The sequence below is a fragment of the Archocentrus centrarchus genome, chromosome 24, assembly GCF_007364275.1.
Source record: "Archocentrus centrarchus isolate MPI-CPG fArcCen1 chromosome 24, fArcCen1, whole genome shotgun sequence".
NCBI classification, from domain to species: domain Eukaryota; kingdom Metazoa; phylum Chordata; class Actinopteri; order Cichliformes; family Cichlidae; genus Archocentrus; species Archocentrus centrarchus.
The window spans coordinates 2,592,972-2,609,456 of record NC_044369.1 but is presented as its reverse complement, the minus strand read 5'-3'; the positions used below and the strand labels follow the sequence as shown (position 1 = coordinate 2,609,456).

General features: G+C 43.6%; 1 protein-coding gene across 2 annotated transcripts; it reads right to left on the bottom strand.

The window, feature by feature from the left end:
• Positions 1 to 10,611: 10,611 nt before the first annotated feature.
• Positions 10,612 to 16,434, bottom strand: rnaseh1 (ribonuclease H1). Of its 2 annotated transcripts, XM_030721523.1 has the most exons (9): positions 16,269 to 16,434; positions 15,955 to 16,056; positions 14,282 to 14,406; positions 13,761 to 13,940; positions 13,432 to 13,531; positions 13,242 to 13,296; positions 12,524 to 12,608; positions 12,289 to 12,413; positions 10,612 to 10,924 (listed from the first exon to the last, which is right to left on the bottom strand). In XM_030721523.1, exons 2-9 carry the CDS (start codon positions 16,017 to 16,019, stop codon positions 10,829 to 10,831), a joined length of 831 nt encoding a protein of 276 aa, XP_030577383.1. In that variant the 5' UTR covers positions 16,020 to 16,056; positions 16,269 to 16,434; the 3' UTR covers positions 10,612 to 10,828. The 2 variants fall into 2 exon arrangements, with proteins under 2 accessions (XP_030577383.1, XP_030577382.1); XM_030721522.1 differs by having other exon boundaries at positions 15,955 to 16,413.
• Positions 16,435 to 16,485: the final 51 nt, after the last annotated feature.

The window sequence follows — 16,485 nt, the reverse complement described above, 5'->3', positions numbered from 1 at the left end:
TCTCTCAGCAGACATTTAGACGTGTTACTGTAGGGCAGGCACGGGTAACAGCATTAACGGTGACTCCGTTCAGTGCTGGGAAATCAAACACGAGCGTGTGACTCTTCTGTGCAGAGCTAACTTAAGCATGAACGTACGTGTTTAAGAGGATGGAGGGCTGCAGCTCTGAGCAGAGGAAGCTGCACTTCTATTGAACTGCTTCTGTTGGAGTAAATGAGAAAATAAGAGCAGTTATGACTGCATACAGGGTGAAAGAAAGTCTGAAAAGAGGAGCCTTGGGTGGGGCTTTTTTTTTTTTTAGCTCAGTCCCTGCTTTCAGGTCTTATTGAGCATTAAGTCCATTAAGCATTATCTATGGTGTGCTCACTGGCTAATCACTTGTCAATCACAGGGGCTAGCCAATGAGCATGCAGTTTCATAGTCAGCTCCACCCCTCACATGTCATCAGAACACCAAAATGACAGCAGCCAAATCACCCAGCTCGAGGCTTCACAGCTTCATAAACCGAGTGCCATCACAGTCTCCATCCTTTACACCGCCTGTGGTCCAGACACAAGATTCAATAGATTTTAAATAAAGCGAGAATTTATTGTCTTACTAGCGGCTGAGCTAAGCTGATGTTTCACTGTGGAGGCTCCTCGAGCTGGTTTTCATCTTTGTGTTGTTGGTTTTGTGTTCATACATAAAAACTAAAAGGAAAATTGTATGTTTGTCCTCATTACGATATGGATTTGTGTTGCTGTAGCATAAGGCTCATATTGTTAACTGCTAACAACGCATTTCAGGTCAGAGTAACACGGACTGTAACATGTAGTGTAACGTCTGAGGGTGTAACTGAACAGCCCACAAGCTTAAATTAGCTCCTTGAGATGTTCAGCATGGATCAGCAGCAGCAGCATCAGTAACCAAAGAGCCACAGAAACAATATTAATTACAGTAAAATCTTGTAATTGCAGCTGTATAGGATTGCCATGTGCACGGTGTTCCCATGGAAATGGGACTCTTCTGAGCAGTCTGCAACTTTTGGATATCCAGGAAGACCAGCGTGAAAAAACTGCAGAGACGTGTTTGGTTGCAGCTCTTGTGCTGCACAGTGAGAGAGTTTCAAAGATGGCTGTTGAAATGGCGTCACGGATTACGACAAAAGTTTAAAAAGGTGAGAAATTTAAGATGACTACATCGTCGTTATCAAGCCATCGTTGGGGAAAAAACTAACTAAAGCCAAACTGTGCAAAACCAGGAAGAGGAAGAAAATGTGAAGCTGGTTTGGGTGATGTTGTCCTCACTGTGCCAAGGAGGACAGAACAGTAATAGTCCATGTTTCAGTGGGTACCGTCACTGCAGCCTACATGTATGTATGCCCGAGTTTCTGTTGCTTTGCTGGAAGCACCTGAAGTGCAGCTCAGCACGTTAAATGCAAATCACTTGTCATTAGTTTTATTATTTACACCTGTGAGTTTCCTACTTTGACCTGTTACAATGTCCAACAACAAGGTCTCATATTTGGACTTTTTTAAGATTTAGGAAAGTTCTGCTGGCGATATTATCTTGGCCGGGTCATGGCAACCTGATGATGTTAATGGTGTTGATGGTTTGTGAGTCTCGTTTCTGCTCCAGGCTCAGATGGTGTTTATGTGTCCAGGCAGGACTGATGGGTCTGTTAAGGATCGGTGCAGCCTGATCAGTATAAGAGAGAGGAGAAGTTGTAACACCCTCGGAGATGGCTCACAGTTCCCACTGAATCATTTATAACCCGTTTTTGTCATGTAAAAGATATTAAAAAGAGCATTTTATTCTTATTCTCTCCTCGAGGGATTTCTTTATATTAAAGAGGAGCTTCCTTCACAATCGTCCATCTCTTCATACTGTCTGATTTCTCTATTCTGACTGTGGCTCTCAGCTCCATGCATATTATTTCATTGTGAGGATGTAATGCCTTAAAAACAGTCCACAAATGTACAACCAATCAGTTGAAACCACCGGCAGGCGACGTGACAAGCACTCTCATTACCGTGTTGGCGAGCTTTGGGTCTTGGCATTCACTCCACTGTACCACCAACCTAATCAGGGTTGAAAACCTTCATGGCAACAGCACACCCCGATGGCAGCAGCCTCCCTCAGTAGGGCAGTGCCGCCTCCGAAACCGCAGAAAATACTCAGGAACATCTGGGAGAACACGACAGAGAATCTGCCTCTAAACTCTCTCGATCCCAGGCCAGTTTGGCCACCCCAGGAACGAGTCCGATCCGTGAAACCTTGACCCCACATGATCCACTTCCTGGTGCCAAACACCTATGAGGTAATAGCTGCTTTGGCAGGGTCCCTGTACAACATTAGTCGGGTGGAGATGCTGTGAATTCTCCACTTAATTCAGTTTTTAGCAAGTGTTAAGCAAACATAAAGAAAGCGTGCAGCTTATCTGACTTCATTTGATTTGTGGCAGCAGCAGCATGGTGTGTGTAGGATTAAGGAAGAGTGTGGAGAGAATGAAGAAACGTGACAGCTGTTGATCTGGTTCTATCCATCCATCCTCTTCCTCTTATCCAATTCAGGATCACAGTGGGGCTGTAGCCTATCACGGCTGTCATTGGGTGATACGCGGGGTACACACTGAACAGGCTGCCAGTCTCTCACAGGGGTGACATATAGAGACAGACAAACCACATCTACAGCCAATTTAAAGTCATCGGTGGGAGAACGCCGGAGGAGGCGTGAGAAGAACGTGCAGACTCCACCCGGAAAGGCCCCAGAAGGCCGGTGGATTCAAACCCAGGACCCACTTTGTGTGAGGCTACAGAATTAACCGCTGCTCATTGGTGCTGCAGTACGATTCAAAATAAGATTTCTTATCATTCCTGTAATTATGTTGCATTATGGTGAATAAATCAGAGGATGAGATGGAAGCAAGATTTACTGTAAATTTACTCCCTGTATTTCCATATGGAATAATATCGTGTAATACACTCACCCAAACAAATAACTACTTGTGACAAACTTCCCTCCCTGGATCTCAAAACCACAGAGACCCTTCTGGAAACTTCCAGTCATTTGCAGGCAAGCCCCATGAATAGTCAATAAGTTCAATGTATTTCCATAATGAGTTTTACTTTCAAGGCAGAATCAGATTTTTATTTATTTTTTTAATCAGAGTGGGCGTCATAATTTTGAAATGCTGGAAATCTCATTTTGGAGTGAAACTTTACAAACGCGGAGATGGCTGCAGGGGCGCAGAGCCTGCCAAACTTTCCACGAGGGCACAGATTGATTCATACGTTTCTGTCCACGATGCAAATCAGCAGGGAGACGAGATAATGAAGCCCCGGATGACAGGAACCTGCCAAACTGCAAATAACTGATTCGCTGATTGGTGAATATGAGGGAAAAATTGATCAGAGAGAGAGAGAGTCTGACTGAGGCCGACGGTGCGTTCACTGACCTGGCTGACCAACAGCTTTGTCCATCCAAGTTTTAAAAGCAGAGAAATTCAGTCTTTGTATCCTTTGTTGCCAGTAAATACCATCACATGTCATGAACACTAAAGGGTCATTCCTGATTAGACTGCATACATTCACATACCATGTTTCAATTCTGTGCTCCAAGAGTTGGAAATAAGCTGATGTCAGCGTGACTGATTACCATCAGCACAGGGGAACAAATTGAGATTTTATTTTTTAAAGATAAATGTGTTATCATCTTAATGAGCAGAGAGTTGGCAGGGTTTTGACCTTGAGTATTTTCTGATTTCATTGATTAACACAAATTTACCCAGAGAGGAAGAGAAGGAATCTGAGCAGCTGCCTCTTTGTTTGATTTGTTAGAGTGAGAAAAAAAAAACGCATCCCGATGGGAGCAACTTATTTAACAAATCAGAGAGAGTTTTTCGGCCAGTGCCTTCCTCTCAGGAAACCAGAACAGTCAATAAAAAACAGAAAAAATCCTTAAGAAATGTTGAGCACAAGGTTTGAATTACAGGGATCGGTATGTTAATGGGTCAGACGCCCAATTAAGTAGTGGAAACCTCCAGTATCATATATTATATAACCTCCAATCCCATGCAGTGGGGGGGGCGTACATGACCACTGAGGGTAACAAAAACAGACACAAAAGGCTCAATTACCCCCCTAAAAATTCCCCTGCATTGGATTTTCTTCCTGCCGCAGCCTGTGGTGGTAAACGGTGGGAGCTGCTTTCAGAGCTGGATGCAGACAACTGCCATGGAAACAGATGCCACTTCACATCTCACCATCTTTGATTGTGACTCCTCCTGTGCCCTGATCGCCGTTGACGCCGTGCTGAGTCGCACTTCTACTCGACGCTTGATGAAAAGGGAAGCGCCCGTCACCAGAAAGGGGGAAGAAATCATTTCAGAGCAGGAGCCCGGCTCGCAAACTCAGCCGTGATCAGACCTGCAACGCTACCCCAGATATCTCTGACACAACCTCAGAAGGTGATATCAGCCACACCTGACACAGACTCAGAGACTCGACGTGGCTTCAGCAGCTCAGAAATGAGGCTGTGGCATTTGCTTCCTGTTTGGACCTATGATGAACCAACTGCTCCTGGAGGTTCCTCGATCAGAGGCCTTTTTGATGGTGGCCCCTAATCTTTGGAGCAACCTACCATTTCATATAAGCACTGCTCAGTCAATCATTTTCTAAACACTGTCAAAACTGACTTAATCTTGATATCCTGGCTTTTATTATGCAAGCACAGTCTTATTTACTTCTATAATTAGTTTTTTCGTTCTATTGTGTATTTTAGTACATTTTTACTGTTGAGTTTGTTAATTATGAATATTTTGTGTGTGTCAGATGTGGTCAGCTTAGGCTCTTTTAAATGTGCTACAGAAATAATCTTCGACCTTTTACTCGCTGCTACTTACCTTCACAACACAAACCCTGCCAGGCCCGTCTCACTGATGTCATAACCCAGTGCATCCAGGTGCAAATGGCTTTTGTGTAAATGAGCCACAGCAGCTGCTTTGGAAAAAGAAAAATCCTAATTTCCACATTACCCATTCGCTGTCTGTGTGTCCAGCCTTGTATTGCATTCTAGTAGCATCATGCTGGATTTTGGGCAACAGGGCGTGGAGTTGCCAGCTCCTCAGTTGCATAAAGGTGAGGCATCTGCAGCTTTATGTGTAAAGGTGACTGTAAGATTGCACATAAGAGAAAGTTTGCAAGCAAACCACCACATTTTAAAGTCTGAGGGCATAAAGTTCACCAGTTATTTGCAGCTCAGTGTTTGCACAGTGGTAGGAGAGGGAGAACACGTTGCGACATGCCTATTAAGCGTCCAATGCTAAGAAGCAGCACCGATGCTCACATATGAAAACATCCCAGTGTTTGCGGACTCTTGGGTACAGGTCCTCTTCTGCTTCTCTTGCCTGTGGTGTGCCGCAAGGTTCTGTTTTAGGGCCCTTGTTGTTTTTTGTTATATTTGCTCCCTTTACAGCATATCCTGAGCACCTTTGAGGGCATATCTTATTACTGCTATGCTGATGACATTCAGTTATATATTTTCTTTAAGCCTGAACATGTCTCTAAGCTACAGATGCTGCTTAGGTGCTTAGATTCTATCAAAAGTTGGACGGCTGATAACTTTCTCCAACTTAATTAAGAAAAAACTGAAGTCCTTGTTTGTGCCCGTGACAGATTTGTGCCCAGGATAATGGAAACTCTTGGTCCGCTTGCCAAATTTGCTAAATCTTCCATTAGAAACCTTGGAGTAACCACTGACTCTGCTTTCACCCTAGATACCCTTGTCAACCATCTGGTTCACTCTTGTTTTTACCATTGAAGGAATCTTGCCGAACTTGAGATTGTTATTAATGCATTTATTTCCTCATGTTTGGATTATTGTAACACATTCTTTACTTGTCTTAGCAAAACCTCCTTGGAGCGTCTCCAGGTTGTTCAGAACGCTGCTGCAAGGCTTCTGATTAAGTTTTCCGAGTATTCTCATGTCACACCGTTGCTGATCCAGCTGCACTGGCTCCCCATTAAATTCAGAGTCCAGTTTATGATTGTGGTTCTGACTTTTAGAGCTCTTCGTGGACAAGCAACAGCTTATATTTGTGAACTCTTACATCCATTCATCCCCATCAGGTCTCTGAGGCCATGTGATGAGGGCCTATTGGCCTTACATCATACAAGGCTGAAAACTAAAGGACACAGAGCTCTTGCTACAGTTGCTCCCCAACTCTGGAGCTCTTTCCCTTTGTGTTTGAGAGCTGTGGATTCGGTGTTGTCTTTTAAAAAACAGCTGAAACTCCCCTTTTTAGACTTTTTAGGGTTAGGGGTTTTTTTTTTTTCTGTTTTGCTCTAATGCTGTGAAGCACTCTGTGATATTTGTCTTGAGAGGTGCTATATAAATAAAATTTTACTTAAAGACTTAGACGTGACCTCGTGACTTCAGGATAAGCTTTGTGACCAGTGTGTGATTCACTGTCCTGCACTGGTGTCCATTTGCATAGCTCTGCGTCAACATGGAGGGAAGGACTGTGAGAATTCAACCAACACAGGAGGCTTTAGCAAAGTACTTGCACGCAGTCCTCCAAAAAGCCAACAGCACATAGACCTCCATTGGTTAAAAAGCTTGCACGAGGAGCAGAGACAGCAGCTTCAGTGGAGAGTTTTAATTGTTTTTGACACTGTTTCTCTTCACTGCAGAGAAGTTCTCTGTCTGTTGGCTGAAGGACCAACGACTGCACACATGAACAAAATCAGTCCACATCATAAATGTTACTGACACTGCCCCCTGGTGCCAGCACAGAGCTATAACACGTAGATGTGTGTGTGTGTGTGTGCAAAGCTCTGTAGCACCATGTGAGACACTTCAGCTGTAACCCAAGCACCTTTGAAGCAGCCACGTCAATCTGGACACGACTGAAAGCAGGACCTCAGTGACCGAACGTAACTCAGATGCTTCAAACTTCGTGGCACTTTACTTGGACTGAAGCGACTTGGCTACCACAGCAGCGTGGTCGGGGTTGATTTCCTGTCAAGCAGCTGAACATCTGCATGAAGTTTTCTTTTCTCCCCATCAGCACTGCGAGCACTTCAGCGAACATCCCCCGCTCAGTGTCAGAGAGTTCTGCAACCCCGGCAGAACACGGCGGTTTATTTTAGACGCAGATGCTCTAAAAATTGACAAAACCTCCAGCTGAAGTGTGAGCAGGATGTTTCTAATGTCTGGTTTGTTAAGTTTCTTTGCAGTTTGTTTGGTCTTCCTCCCCTCCAGCAGGGCAGCGGAGGACTGATGCCAGAGCTCAGTCTGCAAGCGAGGCGTGTGTGTGTGTGTGTGTGTGTGTGTTGAGGGGGAGTGCTAACGAGTCTCAGCCAGCGAGGAGGTGAAGCAGCTATGGGGTGACCTTTGACCCTCAGAGGCGCTCTCTCTCAGACTGGGCTGCCTCTGGCGGGGTCGTGGTGCTCCACGCTTGCCGGGAGGCAGCGGTCGAGGTCAGAGTGAGGAACCCGGAGCCTCCGTCCTGCTGTTTCCAACATCGACACCGACCAATCGACCGGCTGCAGGAGAACGGAGGAGGAGGAGGAGAGGAAGGAGGAAAGAGGAGTGAGTCTAATTCCTCTTTCTCCGTGTTGGAGAAACAAAGCTTTCCTCAGTGTGTGCAGAAGTTTTAGGCACACAAGATGTTTCCATTTATTATCCATCACACAATAATATCAGAGAGGCGTCTCATTGGTCCCAGATTCGAAAGAACCAACTTCAGCCACAAGAAGAACAAGACGTCCTGTAGCAGATGGTGTCAGCCTCGTGGATTCAGTCTGGGATTCAAATGGTAAATGGTTCTTAAATATCATGTTTCTGCTCTATGTGAGCATTCAATGTCTCATTCACCCATTCATGCAATCTCTTCAAGCCCCCCTGGTGCTTCTATCTAACATTCACACTCCAATGTATGAGGGGAAAACTTGAGGTTTGGCATCTTACAGACTGGAGGAGCCTAGGATTGAACCACCAACCTTCTGATGAGCAGAGGAGCAGTTCTGCCTCCTGAGCCACAGACGGTCCAAACAGAGAAAAAAAAAGGCGCCAAAATTAGTTTTCCAAAATGTTCACAACAACATCCCTGCCACTGAAAAACTGACCAAGTGCCATTTTAACCCTGTGAGGTCATAAACCAAACAGGACTTTTTGGTAAAAAATTTCATTATTATTGATGTGTCCATTTTTTTCCCAATTGCCAATACTTGGAAGCACAATTAAAAAAAAACAAAAAAAGAACACAACTATGTTCTGATAGGAAAGGGTGCGGGCTCCTGCAGGAATATCCCCGATGTGCCCAGATCATGTTTAAGCTCCAGCATGGGCACCTCCTTAAACACAACGCTGGTCACTCCGCTAATAATATTTTAAGCTTCTGCTTCACTTTGCTGCTCGTAAATATTGCTGGGTCTAGAAGCTGGTCCGTTTTCGTGCGTGGGTTAACCCGATGTGCTGTCACAGACATGTGCCCGGCTGGCTCATCACTGATGGTGTGCAGTCTTTCACTATAGTAACAACATATTACCTTGAAATAGTGTGCAATGGGCTTTTAGGTACGTTTTCTCTCATTATTGTGAGTGCGTCTGAAGTGTTACGCTCATTAGGAGGGATTGAACATGATTTATTGATACATAGAATTCAGTTAGACTCCGATGGCCCATCATGGCAGGATGGAATCCCAACAATGATAGGAATTAGGGCGGGATCCCCCAGCAGTGGGGAAGATAAAGATGGAGGTTTGGATGGAGCACTGAGTGACCTTGGCGAGATGGAGACGGGCTGCATGAAGGAGTCTGCAAAGGAGAATGACAGGTAAGCGTGAAAGCAGATGAGTGACCACAGACCTTCTTTATTAAACTTACATATAAGCTTCATAAAAATGTAAAACACATATGTACTGAATAACTTTCCTGTCAGTAAAATTTTATTTACATGGCTTCGATTCACAGCAGCAGTCGTCTCCAGGCACTTTTTGTTGGGTTTTGGTCCCTCTGCTGATTGTTAGTTATCGTCTGTCGTGTTTCTCATGTGCACCTTTTGCTCGTGTTCGCGGTTTCCTTGCCGACCTCGTTTGCTTTCATCTTAATTGCTTTTTGCTTTTGTCTCCTGTGGCTTGACTTCCTGCCTTCACCTGTCTGATTTCCTGATTGTTTCCACCTGTGTCAGGTTTCCCTCCATTGATTGAGGGCCCTGCCCTCATTAGTTTCATTTGTGTCTAATCAGCTTTCTCGTTTGCGCGTCCCCCTCTCCTCCGTCCTCCTGTCTGTGACCTTTAAATTAATCTCAGTACGCCTCGATTGTTGAAAAGCATCTGGAGGACAGAGGAGATATAACCAAGGATCTGAGGAAGGGTTTTCACCTTCAGCTGGAATGTGCAGGAGGCCTCTTTAAACAGCTCGTGTTCAGTTAAGTCACTGGAATATAAAACATGTGTGAGTTCTGCTCCACCTGAGACATAAAATACAGCTGCAGCGAGGCTGTAAGAAAACTTTGATGCAGCTGTGCCGTACGTGAAGCAAGGATGTCATGTTGCTTCCACTCCTCCTCTCTCACCTTCGGTGGACCACGGAGGGACTGAGATGCGAGGAGAGGATTGAGGATGTGCAGTTTGAGTAACGAGAAAAGGGGACAGCCCCGTCTTTCCTCCACCTGTCTTCCTCTCGTCTGGATTCCTGTTTCTTCTACTTCCTCTTTGGGGTTCTGCAAATGCCAATAAAGGCTCGCCTGTCATTTATTTTGCCTGTCTGTGAATCATGTGAGCAGCAGTGCCCTGTTTTACGTTCTTGTAACTGGGTTCATGTGTTTCCTGCTTGTGGCCTCTAATGTTTAATATATTTTCTGGCTTTAACTGTTTATAAATGGCATCAACCTGCAACGGTTCGGCTAAATCTGGCACAGTGATGTGATGGATCCAAGTGCTCAGTTTAATTAACATGCTTTTTTTTTTTAAATACATAAAATAAACTCATTATTGTACGGTCTCTCAGATCTGCTGGCTCACTGCGGGAGGTTTCCTGTGTGCCCTCAGCAGGAATGTCACAAAGTTTGCTCTGAGCTGAAGTTTGCTGCTAAAGCAGTAAATGTTATTTTTTCCACAACAAAAACTTTATTTTATAAGACCGAAAAATGTACAGGGAGCGGGGATTACTCCGATAAGCTGCCCATAAGGAGAGTTAATATTGTTTAATGTGATAATGATTACTGGTTTGTCAGACTGGGAGTAGACATCTCCCAGTTTAATTTTGTGACAGAGGAACAGGATTTTCTGGATTCGGACACAGATCTCCGACGCCTTCGCTCTCATTTCAGTTTCACTGTAATAAACTTTACTTACATGTAATTTGAAAACAATATTCCCCGAGCAACCGCATGTTTGAGACAATGTTCATCAAAATGTGTCAATCAGCATGCAAAGGGATCCTTAAATAAACCCCGAATCCTCAGGAGCCCTTTGTCTGTGCTGGAATGATGACCTGGAGCGCCTCCTGCTGGAGGGCTGACGGCATTACAAGGAGAAGGACTCATTTTACCCTTTTTGAGCTCCCCTGATTTCTTAAACTTCTTTAGAAACCTCTGACTTCCTGCTACGTCACACAAAACAACAGGTGAAGCTTAAATTCTTTATTCAGAGAAGAAACAAATCAAAATTTACAATTAAATTAAAAAAAAAGACCAACACAGACCCTCCTCCCATCTTCAAGTTTCAGTTTAGTTATAAGTGGCGCTGAGAGGAAAAACAAACCCCCTTTTTCAAAGCTTATGAACTAAAGAGGAGCATTAAACAGTCCTGCAGCAGATTTCTTTAATTGTGCTCATCTTTTTCTCAGTGCTCCGGCTGCAGAGGCTTCGCTGCTCCTTCTCTCGACAGCCTGTCGGCCTCCTCGTTGCCTTTGTAGCCGGCGTGACCGGGAATGTGCATCTGGAAGAGGAGAGAAGAACCCACGTAAAGTCATCTGGAGACCAAACAGCTGGTGTTTCAGACTTTTAGCAGCCATAAAAACTCCAAGTGATAAATAATTTGGGAACTTCAGTTTTTTCTGAAATACAGACGTTACTGAATAAAGACGTCTCTGAAAATTAAACCAATGATTGGATTCAATTGTTTGAGTCCTGTAATTGTTGTTTTTATTCAGTGTGATTTAGTATGAACAGACAAACCGACGGTCACGTGAAAAAGAAATTGTATCAGGACATAATAAAAAAATCAGCTGGTGATTAGCAGCTCTTAAAAATTACTTACAACCTCAGATGAACAACACACGGAGTATTACACCGTATTTATTATTAAGTTAAAAACAGAGAAGCTGCAGAGTGCAGGAAAAATAAGAGCACCGTTATTGATTTTAAGGGTGAGCAGCAGCCGAGCGCTCGACTGAACGGGACCAACTGAACGCTCGATTGTTTCTGACAAACAATCGAGCGTCCAATATTTTAATATACCAATATTTTAACACACGTTTATGGAATAATTTACATTTTAATCACTGAAAATAACTGAGTCAGAAAATAATTGGCAGGCAAATTTGTGTCAACCTGACTTTGCACAGCTCAAAGAAAAACCCTGACGGTGAAAGGAGGAATGAGAACACTCACTCGGAGGTTTTTACTTTACAAAGGTGACACGGTGCAGTCAACTCTCAGACTGCTTTCAGACTAATGGAAATAAAATTCGATATTTTACAAATTAGCACATATTTTATTAGCTAATAACACACATGCATATTTAAATATAAAATGTGGAATTATTCTAATGGTAGAAACAAACCAGGGATTTCTTATAACTGAAGATTTTCAGCAGTAAACTGTAGTTTGAAAGAAAACAGTTTTTTTATCGTCTGAAGATTATTTTTAACAAAAGTTTGTCCATGAATTGTTCAGACCTGAGACTATATTTTATGACTAATGCGCAATTCAGCAAATTATTTATAAATATAAATCATCTTAATCCAAATAGTCCACTGATCTCCACAGCGATGACATCACTGATGGTACTGAGCCTATGGGCAGATTTAGCCTCCCAGCAGGGGGCAGTAGACAGCAGCACAGACTCATCCAGCAGTAAAAAAATAAATGAATCTAAAAATAAAACTGTTGTTCATCTGCCAGAAAATTAAAATCAGTGAGCTTATGGGGCCAAATACACACATTTATCTCCTGAACAAAGACAGAATAAAACCTTCTGGTGTGATGCTGAGCTACAAATCAAGCAGTGAATTTATTTCTTCCCCCTGGGAGCTTTATCAGTTTTAAGAAATTTAAAGTCCTCGAGAAGCCGATATTTACCCAGACCACCTCCAGCTGTCCATTCAGTCTGTCCAGCTTCACAAAGTCTTCTTTGTTGGTGATCTGACCTCCAGATTTCAACCGCCAGCCGTTCAGCTTCCAGTTCTTCACCCAGCTGGTCACACCTGCAGGAAAACCCACAGACTTCGCCCGTCAGTGTGACACCCAACACCTGGAATCTGAGTCGTGGTGCAGGAGGACGACGGCGTGACTCGATTCAGAGTTTGTGACTCACCGTTGATCGTAAATTTGCTGTCGGTGTATAAAACCAGCTTCTCGATGTTATTCTCTTTGGCCTGTTCCAGCGCTCTGCAGGCTGCCTGGATCACCAAGAGCAGAGACGACAGTTAATCAGCACGGTTACAACTTCTGGAAGTAAAGTTTACAGAGAAAGACCTAAAGGTAAAATGAAATCACATTTACAGCATCTTGGTTCACTGGTTTAGCCAGTTTTGTGGGTTTTTTTTTACATATTAGAAAATGTATACATTTGTTCCATCAGTATTTGAGCTTATTTTCAGGAAACTTTACACAACATGAGTTTAAAACTTCACTCATGTGGAGCCGTTTTTGGTTTTGTCCCTTTGTGTATTATACCTCTGACCAGCAGGTGGCGAAATCGGAGCCCCTTGAACTGCTGCTAGACTGACCTGACCGCACATTGTTCAGTTCTAGCAGTGTGCAATGGCTCAGTTTGCTTTAGTGTATTCTACTTTAATATTGCTCCCAAACACGAACAGTTTGAGCACTGAACTGAGCTTTTAATAAGCCTCTTTACAGCAGCCCCTCAGAGTGTTTTAAATTGGTGAAAATTACCCCAAACTTTCCCACGTCTGGGAAAAAAAATAGAGAAGAAAAAACTCTGGTGTTTAACCACAGACCTGCAGAGTTAATAATGAGCTTTCTATTGGATTTTTAAGATTCTAACGCCCCTGCTGAGATGAGATTCTTACTTGTATCTCTGCGCGCTGGTTGGTCTGTCTTCCCTGCAGCCTCTCTGCAACATTTCTGCAAAACCAGAGGCAACAAACGTGACAAACTGATGCATTAATCGGTTAAGATTTTCAGTGTGAAGGTTTAGACTGTGTAAGCAGAAATTTTAGGCGCTGTTTAAAACAGGCTTGTCACAGTATGTGTTCTCACAGCGGGTGGTTGACTCCCCAGTAGACGCCGATGCCGGCCCGGGCTCCGCGCTGTCCGTTTGCCGAGCAGCAGCCGTCAGTGTAAACGACCACAGCGTCACCTGCACGGAGGGAGAACAGCTTCCTCTGACTGAAGTCCAAGTTTTATTACTTCTATTTTCTAAACTTTACATTTAAATATCACTGCATGCAGTAAATAACATGATTTTACAGGTTATCTGTCCATGTTTTATAAAGGCGTTCGTGTTTTTAATCCAGTCGGGCGACTGGATTAAAAACAGAATGGAGTTAAACCTTCATATTAAAACTTGTAACATCAGCCCATCTCACCCATGTACGTGAATCTGTCTGAGCTTTCCGATGACGAGCTTTCTGATGCTTTGACTCGTTTGGGCGGATGCCCCGCCTCCCCGTCTGGGTGGCATCTCTTCTTGCCAAGGGGGATGTACTCGAGCGGCTCCGGGCCTCGTTTAGGAAGCAGGGTGACGTCTGACGCCACACTCTGAGTTACTGAAAGCCAGAAAGTCCATATGATGTCAGATTAAGTACAGTGAAGAACAGCATGCAGTATGTACCCGATTCTCCCACAATATCTGCTGTCCATGTGGGAAAACAATTAAGAATACCCATTCCACACTGAATAATCCCACTGTGAAGTTTGTCTTAATGAATAGCTGTGTGGATCCTGTATTACTGTCTCCCAAAGACACAGTGGTTGGGTTAACTTATTCTTGGACTCCAAACTAACAGCCTTTTCAGCGCCAAGACGCTCTCAGTTCAGCCTCGGCCCCAGCGCTAATTACAGTTTCTCAAGTGTGTATTTAAAGGGTATAAAATTAGCAGATATTCACCTTTCTTCACCTCTGGAACTGCAGAAGGCTCGATGCCTCTGACGAACGCCCAGGCGTCTCGCTCTGAGGCAAACTTCTTAAAAGAGGCAGATGGAAATTTGTCCACTTGGCTCTTACACTCGTCCCTAAATCACAACCAAAAATCAGGAGAATTAAAATCGTGAGATGTCTCCACCGCCCCCCCAATCTTAAACTGCACATGCTCTAATTAACACTCACCAGACAATTTATTAGGAACACCTGTTCAACTGGTCATTAGCACAAATTTCTAATCAATTAGATGGCGGCAATTCAATCTATTCAGGCATGTAGTCAAAGTGACCTACTCAAGTTCAAACTGAGCACCAGAATGAGCGTGGTGTGGTTGTTGGTGCCAGATGGACTGGTCTATTTCAGAAACTGCTGATCTGCTGAGATTTTCCACACAACTCTCTCTCTCTAGGGTTTAGAGAGACTGGTCCAAAAAAAAAAAATGAGTGGCAGTTCTCTGGATACCAACCAAGGCGCCACTCCTGTCAGACGAAAGAAACTGAGGTTACAATTTTCACAGACTCACCAAACCTGGACAACAGATAATTGGAAAAACATTGCCTGCTCTGATGAGTCTCAGTTTCTGCTGTGACATTCAGACGTAGGGTCAGAATTTGGTGTAAACATCATGAAAGCATGCATCCATCCTGCCATGTGTCAGCAGGTCAGGTTGCTGGTGGTGTAATGGCACACTTTGAGCCCCTAAGTATCAACTTAGCACAGTTTAAACACCGCAGACTGAGCATTGCTGCTGACCACATCCACCTCTTTATAACCACAGTGTGCCCATCTTCTGATGCTGCTTCCAGCAGAATAACGCACCATGTCCCAAAGCTCAAATCATCTCAAACTGGTTTCTTGAACACCTTCGGGTGTCACATCACGGATGTGCAGCTGACAAATCTGCTGTCATGTCAACATGGACCAAGACCTCTGAGAAATGTTTCCAGCACCTTGTTGAATCATGAAGAATTAAGGCAGCTCTGATGGTAAAAGGGGTCCAACCCAGTACTAGAAAAGTGTTCCTAATAAAGTGTCTGGTGAGTGTTTATCAACACCTTGCTTTGTTTTGTTTGCTTCTCACATCAAAACTCCTCATAAAAATACGCATATTTTAATATAGAAAAAAATTCTAGCAACTAAGTAAAGACATTAAATGTAAAACATTAGTTTGTTTTTTTCTTTACTCTAAAGAGGCTGTAATTCTAAACAGCATTTATTAGTCTGGTCTGCAGTGCTGTAACCTATTTTTCTGGAGGATGTCTATTTTAAACAAAACAAAGACAATCTAGATGTCAAGTTTTGAAATAAGATATTAAAGTTAGACACTTCCACTCACATAAAACCCACTAAGTGGCGGCGGTACATTTAACTGTTGGATGTCCACCAGTTCAAAAACGGAGAAAATGAAGATGTTGATGCCGAATTAAAGTGTGTAATATCCTGATAAGGAAACGTTTACAATATCTTATGTTCAATGTACCGTTTTGCGATAGCTTCAGGAGAAAAATAAATCCCCTCCTATCTGAAAGGAAGCTGGCATGCGCTCATTCTGAGAAATAAAGAAAATGCCCTTTGAGGAGCCATTAACTTTGATTTTCTTCAACACAAACGTGCATTCACTGAGGTGTGTGCGGTCTCACCATGAAGTGTACACTCCCGGTGTGTGTCCTTTCTTAACTGCGTAGAAAAACTTCCCCTTCGCCATGTCGTCGGCGGTGCTACAAAAGGTCCTGCATGCAACTCTGAAAAGACCAGTCAGCCTAAACATTACTGTCTGCCGACACTCTGCGGAGCAACGCAGGTGCCTAGCATCGTGAAATTAACTTTTTAATGCCAAACACGCTGAGTGGTCGAGGCGCAGTTTGACATGAAACCTTCAAATATGGGACAGATTCAGCAGCCGGAGATGTCCGGGCTAGCTAGATTTGAAAAAACCCAAAAAAGTATTCCTTACGCATATGACAACAGTCTAATAAGTCTTGTAGTCTTCTTAGCTTCTTCGTTAGCTCTATTTGTATCTGAAAACGTTGCATTAAAGAAAATCGGGAAAAAAAAAATTCTAAAAGAAATGCTATCAACTGCCTGTAATTTCCCTGTTTTCCACAAAACTCTCGCGATAATTCGTTTGGCTCCAAGTGTGCTTCTGCAACTCTCGCGATAGCAGAAACGGT

What these genes read in the sequence shown, in the direction of transcription:
- rnaseh1 (XM_030721522.1), bottom strand. Translation starts at nt 16,082, where the DNA reads ATGTTTAGGCTGACTGGTCTTTTCAGAGTTGCATGCAGGACCTTTTGT. An exon ending in ACCAGCGCGCAGAGATACAA is followed by an intron (nt 12,609 to 13,241) that starts GTAAGAATCTCA and finishes TTGGTGATCCAG; the next exon opens with GCAGCCTGCAGAGCGCTGGA. An exon ending in GACAGCTGGAGGTGGTCTGG is followed by an intron (nt 10,925 to 12,288) that starts GTAAATATCGGC and finishes CTCCTCTTCCAG; the next exon opens with ATGCACATTCCCGGTCACGC.